At 40.1% G+C, this 13196-nt stretch overlaps 2 protein-coding genes and 1 long non-coding RNA gene across 3 annotated transcripts in view; 2 read left to right on the forward strand and 1 right to left on the reverse strand.

The window, feature by feature from the left end:
- Positions 1-242: 242 nt before the first annotated feature.
- On the reverse strand, positions 243-6473 carry nfe2l2a (nfe2 like bZIP transcription factor 2a). The gene is made up of 5 exons (XM_030124430.1): positions 6435-6473; positions 3351-3617; positions 2987-3079; positions 2690-2872; positions 243-1883 (listed from the first exon to the last, which is right to left on the reverse strand). Exons 1-5 carry the CDS (start codon positions 6471-6473, stop codon positions 624-626), a joined length of 1842 nt encoding a protein of 613 aa, XP_029980290.1. The 3' UTR covers positions 243-623.
- Positions 6474-8206: 1733 nt separating this feature from the next.
- Positions 8207-9553, forward strand: LOC115412823 (uncharacterized). Its single transcript, XR_003934391.1, has 2 exons — positions 8207-8478; positions 9288-9553. It is a non-coding gene; the product is annotated as an uncharacterized LOC115412823 (long non-coding RNA).
- A 1286-nt stretch (positions 9554-10839) lies between these two features.
- agps (alkylglycerone phosphate synthase) overlaps positions 10840-13196 on the forward strand; it is a 32435-nt gene continuing 30078 nt past the window's right edge. The window contains 1 exon segment of the mRNA XM_030124694.1: positions 10840-11087. Within this exon segment, the coding sequence (XP_029980554.1) occupies positions 10903-11087 (185 nt within the window). The 5' untranslated portion in view covers positions 10840-10902.

Raw genomic sequence — 13196 nt, forward strand, 5'->3', positions numbered from 1 at the left:
GCTGAAGGCAATAACACTTTTGTTTCAGGACAAATCTGTAGAAACCTTCTGTTTGCGTCTTAGTAAACGCTTATGGTAGTACTTTAAAGTCAAGAACTGACTTGAACATGTGGGTCGTTATGTAATCATTCCTTCGACCATAGATCCATCTGGCATCAATCTAGTACAAGCTGTGGCTATACTGTAGTTGCAGTACACCGCACAATGTTCTGTTTTCAGAAAATTGGACGCCTTATAGCTATAGGAACAGTTTATTGAAAAGCACAGAAGTTGGCATTTAAAAAAAGGAACCTGCGCAGCAAATCAAGAGAGAAAAGTTATAAAACATGAGTAACAATGATTTTAGACGATCATTAAGCATACAGAAATATAATATATACAAAATATATACATACAATAAAATTTTTGTGACTTAAATGCAAGTAATGTTCATATTTACAAATAATATTGGTTGAATCTTTAAGGGATATCAGAAGTATAAAAGAAGTAAAATATCAAAAATATTACAACATTTAATAAGGAATAAGCAAAAACTATACAATAGTTCTGCTGAGCTAATAATGCTTAAAGCTGAGCAACTACAAAGTTATTGCATAGTATTACTATGATAAAGCAGTACCATGTTACAAAGTAGATAAGTGGTTGTCTTCGCTCTTGATGAAAGTCTTTTTAATGCGAGGAACGAGGAAGATGCTACCATCAGTTGATTGCTGGAGGGAGTAGTCGGACGGGGAGTAAGAATTTCCCTTCTCGTCTCTCAACATACTGAAGACCTCCAAGTACAAGCTGTTGAGCTGCTGCTTCATTTCCTTCAGGTTGGTCATGTTCTGGCTCTTCTCACTAAGCAGACGCTCCTTTTCCTCTTTTAGTGAGTCTAGGTCACCCTCAAGCCCCACAATGTTTTCCATCTTGCGTTTGCGGCAGTTCTGGGCCGCCACCTTGTTCTTGCCACGGCGCCGTATGTCTCGGACCAGGGCCAGCTGGGCCTCGTTGAGTTGGTGCTTTGACATCAGCTCATTAAAGTCATCAACAGGCAGATTGATAATCATGTCAACAGTGAAAGGGATTTTGAGGGCCTTCGCCCTCTGCTCGTCTCTGGTGAGACGCACATCAGAGCGTTTCTTCCGCTTGTCTTTGGTGAACGGAGCGTCATGGTGGCCGCTCTCCTCTGCCTGCAGTGTCCTGTGTTTTCTAGGTTTCTTGTCCTGCTGCGCTTGAGGCTGATCTGATGGTGTGGACACAGAAGCAGCCGACAGAACATCCTCAGGTTTGAAATTCAATGAGAACATCTCAGCGTAGTCAGACTCTACACTCCCAGGGTTGTGGTCTATCTCCTCCATCTCTGAATCACTGCAGCCATAGGAGCCCTCTTCATAGACAGATTTTCCAGGTGAACTCGCATTTGGACTTAATGATAATCCTGAATCTGAGTCTGGCATTTCTGCTGCCAGATTCTGTTTGCCTCTATCAAATGCATCTCCTGGTGAGAGGCTGTAAAGGTCCATCGTGGTGAACGGCTGCTTATTTGGGACATCGGACATGTTGTTGCTTTCATATTCATCGAAGCCAGGCTGACTGCTGCTCTCTGCCAGAATAGTCTTGGGGTAAAATACGTCACAGAAACGTTCTCCACTGAAGTTGGTATTTATCTGAGGAGCATCAACCTTCATCTGGTTGAGATTGTCTGATGGAGCCACACTGGGGACTGACGTATCAAATGTGTTCATAAATTCAGCAGGACAAACATTTACATTGTTTGTGCTGCCATTTGTGAGCTCTGACATGGGGTAGAAAGGGTAGTTTGGATTCTGTACTTCTGGACTGTTTGGAAGAGGATAAGCTGTAGTCTCCAGTGTATCCTCCATTTGCATGTTGAGGCATTGCTAAAAGAAAAAGATAAAGAATTAAAGTTAGAACTAAAATCCCCTTACAGCTTATAAGTAAAGCACCAAATCTGTGTTATGTAATACATTTAAATCCAGTGTAAGACTGAATATAAAAATACTGATTTAATTCCATTTTCTATATTTTGTCAAAGATTGACTAAATATACAGCCAACTGTAAATTACATACTGTAAATCTAGAAAACACTCAACAGCTTTTCCTTTCTTATGGGTGAATAAAGAACACATTTATCATACAACAGCTTCCAAAAATGTTTTGGAAATTCACACAAGCCCATTATTTGAGGATTATCATCAAGTTGTCTGAACTAAAAAGCTGCATGTCCACATCCAGTCATCTCTGCCAGTCTGTGAGAGTTCACGGTAACAAAAGGCAAAGTGCTACGCCTGTCTGCTAATGCAAATACAGGCACCCTTTATACAAAACTGATAAGGCAGCCTCTGAACAGCTGCCATGAGCAAATCTTCAAATTCCTGCCAATAGGGCATAGTTTAAAGAAAGCAACACTTTTTATGACGTCTTGACCTGCTACACAACTAATCACATTAACTGCATCACACATCACATTGCACTTTTGCCTGAATACTGCCACAATGAAACCCAATCAAGTGGAATTAGCCCAGTAACCTGCCTCTGTATATAAATGAGACCTCTTTCCCATAGAGTAAACAAAAAAGTGTTTGTCCCTGAACGCTGCGCTCTAGCTGTTGATACATTCTTTGGGTATTTGTTTCACAACGCAAACTACTACTCCATTCAGGCAGTGGAATCCATGTATTATACCTGCAGCTCAGGGAGGGACAAAAGCTCCATCCAGGCCTGCTCCAAATCTGGGGACATCCTCTGTGGCGGCAGTGGATCTGGGGAGAGTGAAGGGGCCAGCAGAGTCGACTGTTCGGGGGACATCATGACATTGCTGTTGCTTGGTACTGAAATAGCAGCTGCGTCCAGGCAAACTGATGTGTCCTGTGACATGAAAAATGAGCATGTCAATTAGCAACATAGCAGCACATACAAATCACATCAAAGAATGCAGAATAGATGATATAAAGTCACTTGTGGTACAATCAATTTCTTTACCTCTGTTTCTCCTACAGGAAATGTCTCTGCCAGAAGCTGCAAACATTCATCAAATGACATGGCATCACCATTTTCTCCTGTGAAGGTGACATTCTGTAAAAGAGGTTCATATGCATACAGTTAGATTTACAGTATGATATCCTTTGCAGCACTCTACCTTTAAAAACAGCACAATATTAATACTGCTGGCGTCTCTGTTGAATAATTTGTGGAGCAGAACCTACTGATGCAAAACTACAGACCCACCTGTTTCTTTGTAATTACACAGGATGGGGTGGTTACCTAGCTACAACAGTCTCAGCCTATCATATGTGGTGGGAGTGGCCCACCTCTGACATGAGTAATGATGTCTGTGTGCAGGTACCTGTGTAAGCTCTAGAGGTGTGACAGCAGACTGCAGCGGGGCGCTGGGCACTGGGCGTGGTATATACTCTCCCGTCTCTTCATCTAGCTGTAGCTGTGCCAGCAGGGCCTTTTCCTGCTCCCTGAGCAGATGCAGTCGTTTCTCCTCCTCCAGCTCTCGCTGCCGCTGCAGCTCATGCTCTTTCTGGCGATGGTTGTAGTCGAACACCTCGCGCCTGGCACCGAGATCGATGTCCTGCTTCCACAGTATGTCAATCAGATCCATGTCCTGGAAAGAGAACCACGGATGCGGTCAGGTTAGAGAGAGTTGTGAGCCGTAGCCATGCTGTCCTGCCTGCTGCGAGAATGTGATCAGCGCTGGAACAAGGAGGAGCTTCCCTGCTGTGAAGCGTGGCTGCTGCACCTGCCACACCCTGTCCCTCAGTATCTGTACACTGACAACAGCACTGGCATTAATGTCAAGAGGGAGAAGCTGCATGAATAATAAATGTGCTTCTCTTTTTCCCCTACTGCCACCACACACCGGCAGAAGATGTGTATCCTCACCTGATACTCTTTCCAAGGGAAGTGGCTGTTACCGATCAGATTAAACTGAGGCGTGAAACCCATTTGTCATGTCCGAACTCACAAGCAGGGCACAGCTTAAGTCAAGAGGGATCTAGTTAAAAATGCCAGTTTTCTAAATAAAGTAGCACTGGTATTTAAGAAATACATGATCTAAGCATCTTACATACCATTAGACAGTGTAGGACTAAATAATTTTTTTCATGAAAGCAATTATGCTGTAGATCTTTCAGACCTTGTTTGCTTCTTTACTAGGTCTTTAAGCAGTTCTATAAATCTCTCTTAAGCCTATTCAGTCACAAATCTGCACATCATTTTTTCCAACATTTCACATTTACACACTGCAAACAGAGACGGTTAACTGGACTTATACTGAAGGGGATATTTTCACAGAACTTCCTGTAGATTTCCCCTCATACGCTGATTGTTATTTTCCTTGACAAACAAGAATGTCTAAACATAAACTGTGCCACTCTCTTCCTAGGGTCTTTTAGCAGAACTTATTTACAGAAGGAAAGGATTTCACAAGACCCTGAGATGTTACATATACCCCAGATCTAAGTTCACAAGGAAACCTCTGAGCATGTGACTTATTTGTTCCTCAGATTTGGTCATAAACAGAACTAATGAACTAGACCTTGTACCGCTCACAGCTGGTCATATGCCTGGAACAGAGACAGCCTAGAGGAAGAAAAGGGGAAACTGAAGAAGAAAAATTACACACAAAACAGAACAATACACAATATAAAACAGGATGTGAAACGATGGCGAGAAAATACTGTTTACTGTGCTTTGACTCCTTTTTGACCAATGATGTGTTTTAGCTTCAGAAACTAATAATAATAGAAAACAACTACCTATATGTATTTTAGGACATGCTGACATAGTCTTTGTGACTTCAACTTTGGCACTGAAAAATAAAAAGCCACTAACCCATTTTGCTTCAGTGTTGCATCAGAAGCATGACCACTGAAGGATTACGCGTTACTGAGGCTGCCTGCTATAAATCATCCTCACCCAGCAAGAGGTGAGCACACAACCAGACATTATGGCTGCTACAGGAATGAGGAAGTCCCCTAAAATGCCTGAACACACTCCTTGAGGTCATCTGTTTCCAAACTAAAAAAACCACACTGTCTAGTGCTCACACCTCATTAGCTCATCAGACTGATCACACAGGCGTTTTTAAAACAACAATACAAGAAAAGAAAAGATGGCAGTTTGTCAATCCTTTGACAGTTTCGACTTCTTTCTGCTGTTATTTGTCTTCACAAGAGTTTATATAGACTCACAACCCACGTAGCTAATATTATGTTCACGCCAAACACATTGAGTAAATGTGGGTGTGTGGAAGATCAGGTTGTCAGTTTGGTGTCAGTAACGTGGTTGTCACAAGGCCAGGACCAGTACCAGTACAAGGAAGCAGACTAATAAAATTACTTGTATTTCCCACTCCTCTGTGCCAGACAATAAACTGGTTTACAAAACACACCCAACAACATAATCTTTGTCTAAAAATAGTGAGAAAATGCACAACAGACACAACTCCAAATAAAAGAATACTTGTTCTTCTTTTTAAACATATTCTAAAGGGAAATAAGGGTTAAATAATAAATCTGGCTTTAAGACTGGATGGACCAACAGAAAATGTTTTTACTAGTGTTTGTTGGTTGTTCATTTACCCCTGTCAATTTCAACACAAGTGGGCCTCAAAGTAGCCCTTGCTGTTTCTTTCATCACAAGGCTTCTGGTCATCCACCTTTGACCAAGGATGATGAAACACAGCTGCACATGTTCAGAAAAGCTTTAGGCTCCCATCAGTCACCTGTGTACTACCAATGACCCTGTTTTATGACACTTTAAACCAAACACTGGAGATTTATGCCCACGTTACATTAACATACCACAACTTTCATCATCATCATCATCATCATCTCTATATGACCATAGATCACTGAGCAAGTCCAGACTTGTTCTCAGTAGTCGTTTACACTTCCATATTTACACACTGGGAAAACACAGCTATAAGAGGCTACGGTATTACTTTTAAGAAATCATTCACAATGTTCACAATGGTTACAAACTGAACTCTGTCAGATAAGGGATCACATGCTTGAAGGAGGAAGGGGGAGGAGGCAGTTACGAGAAAGATCTCTAAGAATGGTTTTCAGTTTACCACTAGGACAGGATGAATATTGTCAATTTATTCCCACAACACAACCCACAACAAGATATCAATCTATTTATAAGCTTTATTTAATCCTTATCATTTCAACAAACGTCACAAACCAATGATTTGCAGAAGTGAAAGTGGGGAAGAGGGCAACCAAAACACAGAGCTTTAGTGAAGCTGTTTCTAACTGTATTTAAATATAAGCGCTGCGTAATGGTGTTAAATGTAAAAACAAACACTTTCAAATTGAATCAATCAAATGTCTTCCTCTATCACATAATAGACAGACAACTTTTCAGCGTGTCAGTGTCAAGGTCTGATGGCGATCACTTTGAAGAAGACGTTTACCTGTTGACTGGAATGCATCACCTCCATTTCCATCATCATGGAGCTGCGTCCTGCGCGTAAACAAACGCCTTATGGGTCAAATCTGTCTTTTAATCCCAGTATCGTAGATTAAAAATGGCGAGCGGTCCCGATCCGAAAGAGTCCGTCGCAGCAAGCTGAGTTAGGACAAATATTGCTTCCTCTAATCTAATGAACATTACGGAAACCAGAGGCCCTGCCCACTGAGCTGCGGCGCCGGGATCGTCCCCTCCACCGGCCTATGAGGCGATAAGGGCTGTGCATGCGTACGGAGCCGGAGCCGGACGGCCAGGAAGTCAACATTTTACACATAAAAACATATTTTACACCTTATGAAGTGTCAGCTCAAACACACAATGCGTTAAATAATCTTAAATAGTGATTATGAAAAACATGACTTTATTCTATTTATTTTCACTTTGAGCCTCGTGTGTGCGTAAAGTTACCATAAATATCCTGTTTGCAAAGTGTGCTTAAAGTGGCTCAGTCTAATCACCTGATAAATTGACAGCTCATTGTCACTCACTTCATTCTACACCTAAAAACAACTTTCGGTTTTAAAAACGTCATCAGGCATCAGAGTTTTGTTTGGTGCACAGCGCCCCCTGCTGGTGACCATCACCTGTGTGGAGGTGAAGGCCCTGGGGCCCTAATGTCCCCTTGAAAAACTAATGACATCACATGGCGTTGTTGCTGGGGAACTAATCGCCTTTGAGTGGCTGCATAATGTCAGTTTATTTAATTTCACTTCTTACTAATGTTACAATAAAGACCTCAGGTATATCATATTCTTGAAGAAGCCTCCTCAAGTAAATAGACTTTTTATTTCATAACCCTATAGCAATAAAACAAAGTACTGTGGCCTACATTAAAGTGATTCACCTTGAAGGATTATGACTAGAGGTAGAGAGGTTAAAAAAAAAAAAAAAAAAAAAAAATCTTAGCCATTATAAGTTGTGCAAAGTGTACCCTATAAAACCTCCTGTATGTCACACAAGTAGGCCTGCTTGACACAGTTACTTTGGTGATTTTAAACTACTTTACATGTAAAGCTGTGATAAGTTTATTAAAATATTAAGTGCAGTGGATTAACCTAAAGAATAGTGGGATGAATCAGCTCACACTGGATCCACACTGATCAAGTAGGATATTAATGTGGCATTACCTATGGATTGTCATCCTATTAACTGTATCATATCAGGATATAATAAAACCCTCTGAATCATGTGAGAGCTCATAGTAAGTAAGCTAATAAAAGTTTTCTTTTTTTTAAATGTTTTATTCAGGATGGTAGGCTACTTGAACAATTTCAATCAAAGATAAAACATTCTGCCTACCATAGACCAAACACACATCTGAAGTGTACTTAGAAGACTTTAGGATGACTTTTCCTTTCAGAGGTAGACAGATGTTCCCAAAAGCACCAGTAAACCACTGTAACTTCATGATCTCTATCGTGTTACTCATGCTTTGGGCTTTTTAAGTTGGACTTTTTAATGTCGGTGAAGAAAATCTAACACTTCATTCTATCTGACCCATTCTGACACCTCGGCGTAAGAAAAAAGTCGGATCGCGATGTAATTAAGGAGCTTTCGAAATATGCCAAGGTAATAAGACAGACTTGGTCCTGGCTCTAGCACCTATCTGTAAAGAACCTCACACTAAAGTGCAGCCCACTGTGCCACTGCGTGAAATTACACTAAAAAGCCTATTTTCCCCTCAAGCGCGCTCCTGAACACGCGTTCACGTTTGGCAGCTCCACGTCGACATTCTTCCAGCTGCATATAGTGAACTGCACAGGACTGGGGAAGAAAAGGTAAAAGCGGCGGTAGACACCTTACGATTAGAGCGCTGCATGTCCGCAGACGGACATCAACCGCAGAGAAAACTGGCGTTTGCACTGTGAATGTGTCCATGGACTGCACCGTCCACAGATCGCTTTCTGCTTTTGCATTTTAGGATCCAGACTATTTACCCCTCGTGTTGGATTGCAGCTGGTCCCTTGCGTCTACCTACAGTATATCAGGTACAGTATGACTTGCACAACTTACTTTGTCTTTATTTTGTAACTCATTATGGAACTTATTGTCAAAGTTATGATTGAAGCATAACATAATGTGTTGTATTAATTTATTTTTCACTTGTAAAGTTATAGTCACTTGACTGCTGCTGGAGTGTCAAGTGTCTTAACTACCTTCAAACTGACAGAACGTAATACTTCTTGATGTCATTTGGCACTTTCCTCATTGTTATCATGTCTTTTTACATAGTTTAGAGAATAGATCATCCTGAAGGCCTAGTTGAAGTCAGAGTTGGGTAAGCTCAACAGGTAGAATCAATGAAACACTGGCACAGGACTAATATAATCCCACTGAAGTATTACTAAACCTGAAAACTTACAGATGTTAGCTAATATAGATGCCTATATGTAGAGACACACTTTATTATATTAACTTTGCAACCAACCAGATGGTCAAGCTTAATGGGGCCAGTCAAATACTTGGCTGCTGAGGATCAAGTTTACAACAAACTCAAATTATTCTTAGTTTTTAAATATTTTGGAAGAAAGTTGACAATGTGTAAGTTGACTCCATTTGGGCTGCCTTACCTGTGTGACGCAAGGGAGGATCCACCACACAGCAAGCCATTCTGTAGGCCTCCACTTTAAAGCATTTAGGTCTAGGCTGCCTCTGGTGCTGCACTGTAGCCTCTCACAAATTACACCCCCTTCATTCCTGAACAGAAATGAGCCTGTCTTATAGGGTTTTCATAGATGTCAGTGCAGTAAAAAAAAGATAAATGGGTGTCCTATTTTTTGCTTTTTGTGTTTTACAGATGACAGGAGCACCCAGTCGTGAGGTGGATAAGGTCCTGCACAAACCTATGAGGTGGCACTGTGGCTGTCCAAATGAAGTTCTGTGATACACTTAGACTCTAAATGTTTGCAGTCAGTGCATTACAGAACTTTGTTTTGGGAGTCTATACTTTGACAGTACTTTGGAAAAATGTATCCTCATACATCTGGACCTTTTAAACAATATGATGTCATATTTCTGTTTACAAATGCCTGTTTTGTCAAATAAAGTTTCTTTGTGTTTTAAGCGTCATTCCTTTTTATATACATAACCTATAATTTAACCATAGTTAATTTTTATTCCAACAGTAGCTTGTCACTCATATACTGTAGCTGTGTTAAATCATTAATTTAAGAGCGCTGTGTGAACCATATGGAAGCAGTAGTCATGCTGGTCACATGACTGGTAGTTGACGAAAGGCAGAAAGATAAACAGTTCAGTAATAGTCTCACGTTACTTGTACTTTTTGCTAAAATAGAAACACACAAGAGAACTTCCACATTAGGATTTTAAGTATGATGTCAGCAAAATCATTGAGATTGTCTGAAATGACAAATGTATTGTGGCAACAAAAGTTGCTCTAAATCACAGGTCTAAATCTATTCACTATCTTAGGGTATTTGTGCCAAGATAGACAGTATATATAACAGCTACTGTGAAAATATGTCCATTTATTGCATACTATCTGCGTCTATTGCACTGATTATTAACTGTATTTTTCTAGCTGTGGTACACTATTTTACTTTCTATTATTTTACTGAGTCAACTCACTGTTTATCCCCTTTTTAATGAATAATGGCATGAACACCTTTAATAGAATGATCTGACTTGCAACTAAAGCAGGCATCATATATAACCCTTGATATTAACCCCCCCCCCCCCCCAAAAAAAAGATATTATTATTATTATTATTATTATTATTATTAGTAGTAGTAGTAGTAGTAGTAGTAGTAGTAGTAGTAGTAGTATGATCATTATTTTCATATTGTATTTTTTACAGTCAACAATATATGTAGGACACTTAGTTTTTATATTTATATTAAAAATACAACTGGAAAGCCGAGTTCCACCGGTCGGTGGAGGATATGCAACCAGTTGTCCTCTGCAGTGCATGATGGGAAAAATGAATAATGATGCCTTCATATGCTGCTCGTGAGCGCAAATGTTGTGGCGCTATTCTGGATCCCACGAAATTGCAAGTTAAACACATTGAATCTTTATTTCAAACATATCTGAGTCAATCGTTACAACATAACAGAGGTACTAGCGAAAGTTTCTTATTTTCTTTGGTGTCTATCAAAACCCAAACCTCAAAAGATACTATTTCAGATGATGCTTACATAAAAGGCGCAGAGAATGCCGTCATTTTCCAATTACACAATGAATATAAAGTTCTGTAATGGTAAACTAATCTACGAATGCATCAGTAAGCTAATGCAATCAATACTAGTGCTTAACCATTATTTAACGTACCATTTTTTTGGGTCACAGTGATTTCTCCGACGGGCACTTGAACGCACCGCACTTTCCCTGCTGACCTCTGACAGTCGCTCTCTCATGGATCCGCTCCCTCCCTTCACAAACACGGAAGCAGCATGGCGTCCAACAGCAGCGGCGGCAGCTCCGATAGGCAACGGATTGCACAGCAGAGACTGAGCATAATTGCTGGTCATTTACAGAGACCAGAGGACGGTGAATGGGCTATCGGAGCCGAGGAGTGCAAAGCCCAGGGGAGCAAGCCAAATGTCTCCAGTAAGGGAAGGACCGTACCGAGAAGGAGGTAAGAGAGCTGTGATGGAGCATCCTCTTTGGCTTTAGCTTGCTATTAAATCCATCAACAGTGGACTACCATCTTATAAAAACCGACGGGGTGACTACTAAGAAGCACCGAGAGATAGACTTTTAATTTTCCAAAGAGATAAATCATATATATGAGCTCTTATTTAGCCTGCTAGCTGACATAACTTGTAAGTGTAGCCATTCATTTCCTTCAGAGTGGGTGCGGCTAGCTTTACACTTAAACCTTGGTGTGGTCGACTTGAAAGTTATGTCATGTGTAGCTATTTCTGTGATTTATTCTAGAAAATGTAAGTGGTTATTTTCTGAAGATGCCATACCGTTCTGACTAATATTGAGTCACAGAAAACGAGTCACATATTAAAACAGGCGACAATATTTATTAGAAGTTACTGTAGCTGTTAGCTTACTGTAGCCGTTACTGTATTAGCATTTGAGTAATATCTGCTGAATATTGAGCTTTTTTTTTTTCTGTTTTTATACTTCCTAACGTGTTAAGTCGTAAAGATCCGGTCTTTTTCGATTAAGTTAAAATTGGATTTCGTTTATGTGTGTGACACTTAAGGAAAAACAGTGTCAACAGACGGAGTAGACAGTGAAACTTCTCTGCCTCCTTTGTGGATCTGATTGGTCAAGACAAGTGGTGGTCTGACTTTCAACCTATGGGCAGCTCTGGTATTGAGGAAGTACCAACCAAACTGTGCTGACATCTAGTGCCAGCCTCTGATAACAGCTGAGGAAAAGTACAAAAGCCTACACACAAGTATGTGAATATGGCTTTGTGTGCTGTTTAGGTCAAAATGACATTTTGATAAAAGGATAACCTAATATGTCTGAGTCTGGCAAAGTATGCTGAACTCCTGCCTGGGTATTTAGTCTGTAATGTGATGAGTTGGAGAAAACTGCTGCATATAAGTAGTCTGTTACATTAACATTACAAGCAGTAGACAGTTATACATGTTATAAGGTGGGTTCCTTATTTGATTCCCGGTCCATGTTGTGGTGATGTTTAGGCACATGCTTTGACCCAGCTCAGATCAAAATGTCTTATGGATGCAATTGAAGAGACAACAGATCAAAACAACAATCACTGTCAAAAGCTAATGTCGGAAAAGGGGCAGTCACAGGTGGCTTCCAATCATTCCATCAAACCGCATCTGCCTCACCCCTTATCAGATAAATATTTGTGTTTGTTTCAGTGATAATCAATCTGAATGGCAGTAGTAGCTGATTGTGTCCAAGACTATGATAAACAAAGCAAGTAGACTCACATCACAATATTACTCACAATAATCCCAATATGTCTTTTTTTTTTTTTTTTACCAAATCATGCAGTTCTAGCTTCTTACAATGAGTGCCAAACAATATCTTTGCAGTGCAGACATTCCTGTGGTTGCCACTTACGGGTAAAATGCAAGCATCCTGATTTGCCAGTTGTGTTGGGTAGGATAGAGTTACTGTTACAATGTCAGTCCTAGATTTTAAATCACAAAATGCTGCAATTTTAAGTTCCATTTGGTCTTACTGTATTTGGATTTTTCATATTAAATACATTTACATGCACACCGATAGCCCACTATATTTTAAAAGTTGACATCTGTCTGAATTTGACAGGTATTGTTTTCCACTTGGATATTCCAAATTTGGCCTTTTTTCTGACTGTGACATGAGAGACATGTGAAAATTATTAAAATTTTTTGAGATTCTATGGATGTACAATTCATTCAGAAAGGTTGTGACACATTGCATCTATTTTACGGTCAGTTGGAGTAAAGACAAAGATCCTTTCTAGAAGAGATGAATGCTCTAAAGAAAAGTCCACATTTCTGGTTGGAAGTGGAAACATACCTACTGTTAAACATTATGAGAGAGCATATCAGTGGGTTTATGGAAATGAGCAAATATCCAAACTCAGCCTTTTCCAGAAGGTGTTAGAACGTCTGCCACTGGTGGAAAACAAGTAAACCGTAATACTAAAGGAATACTAATTTCGATCGATTGTAATATTGCATTTTTCTGAATTATGGGAAAACCTGGACATGGGTGTGCATGTATGAATAATAAGTAGCCTGTGCATCTTCCTTGACTAAAA

Source organism: Sphaeramia orbicularis, chromosome 21 (genome assembly GCF_902148855.1).
Source record: "Sphaeramia orbicularis chromosome 21, fSphaOr1.1, whole genome shotgun sequence".
Lineage (NCBI taxonomy): Eukaryota > Metazoa > Chordata > Actinopteri > Kurtiformes > Apogonidae > Sphaeramia > Sphaeramia orbicularis.

Excerpts from the sequence above, each read along its gene's own strand:
- nfe2l2a (XM_030124430.1), bottom strand. The coding sequence starts at position 6,473 with ATGATGATGGAAATGGAGGTGATGCATTCCAGTCAACAG. Across the intron at positions 3,618-6,434 it reads TGATGCATTCCAGTCAACAG|GACATGGATCTGATTGACAT; the intron begins GTAAACGTCTTC and ends TTCTCTTTCCAG. Across the intron at positions 2,873-2,986 it reads TTCCTGTAGGAGAAACAGAG|GACACATCAGTTTGCCTGGA; the intron begins GTAAAGAAATTG and ends TTCATGTCACAG.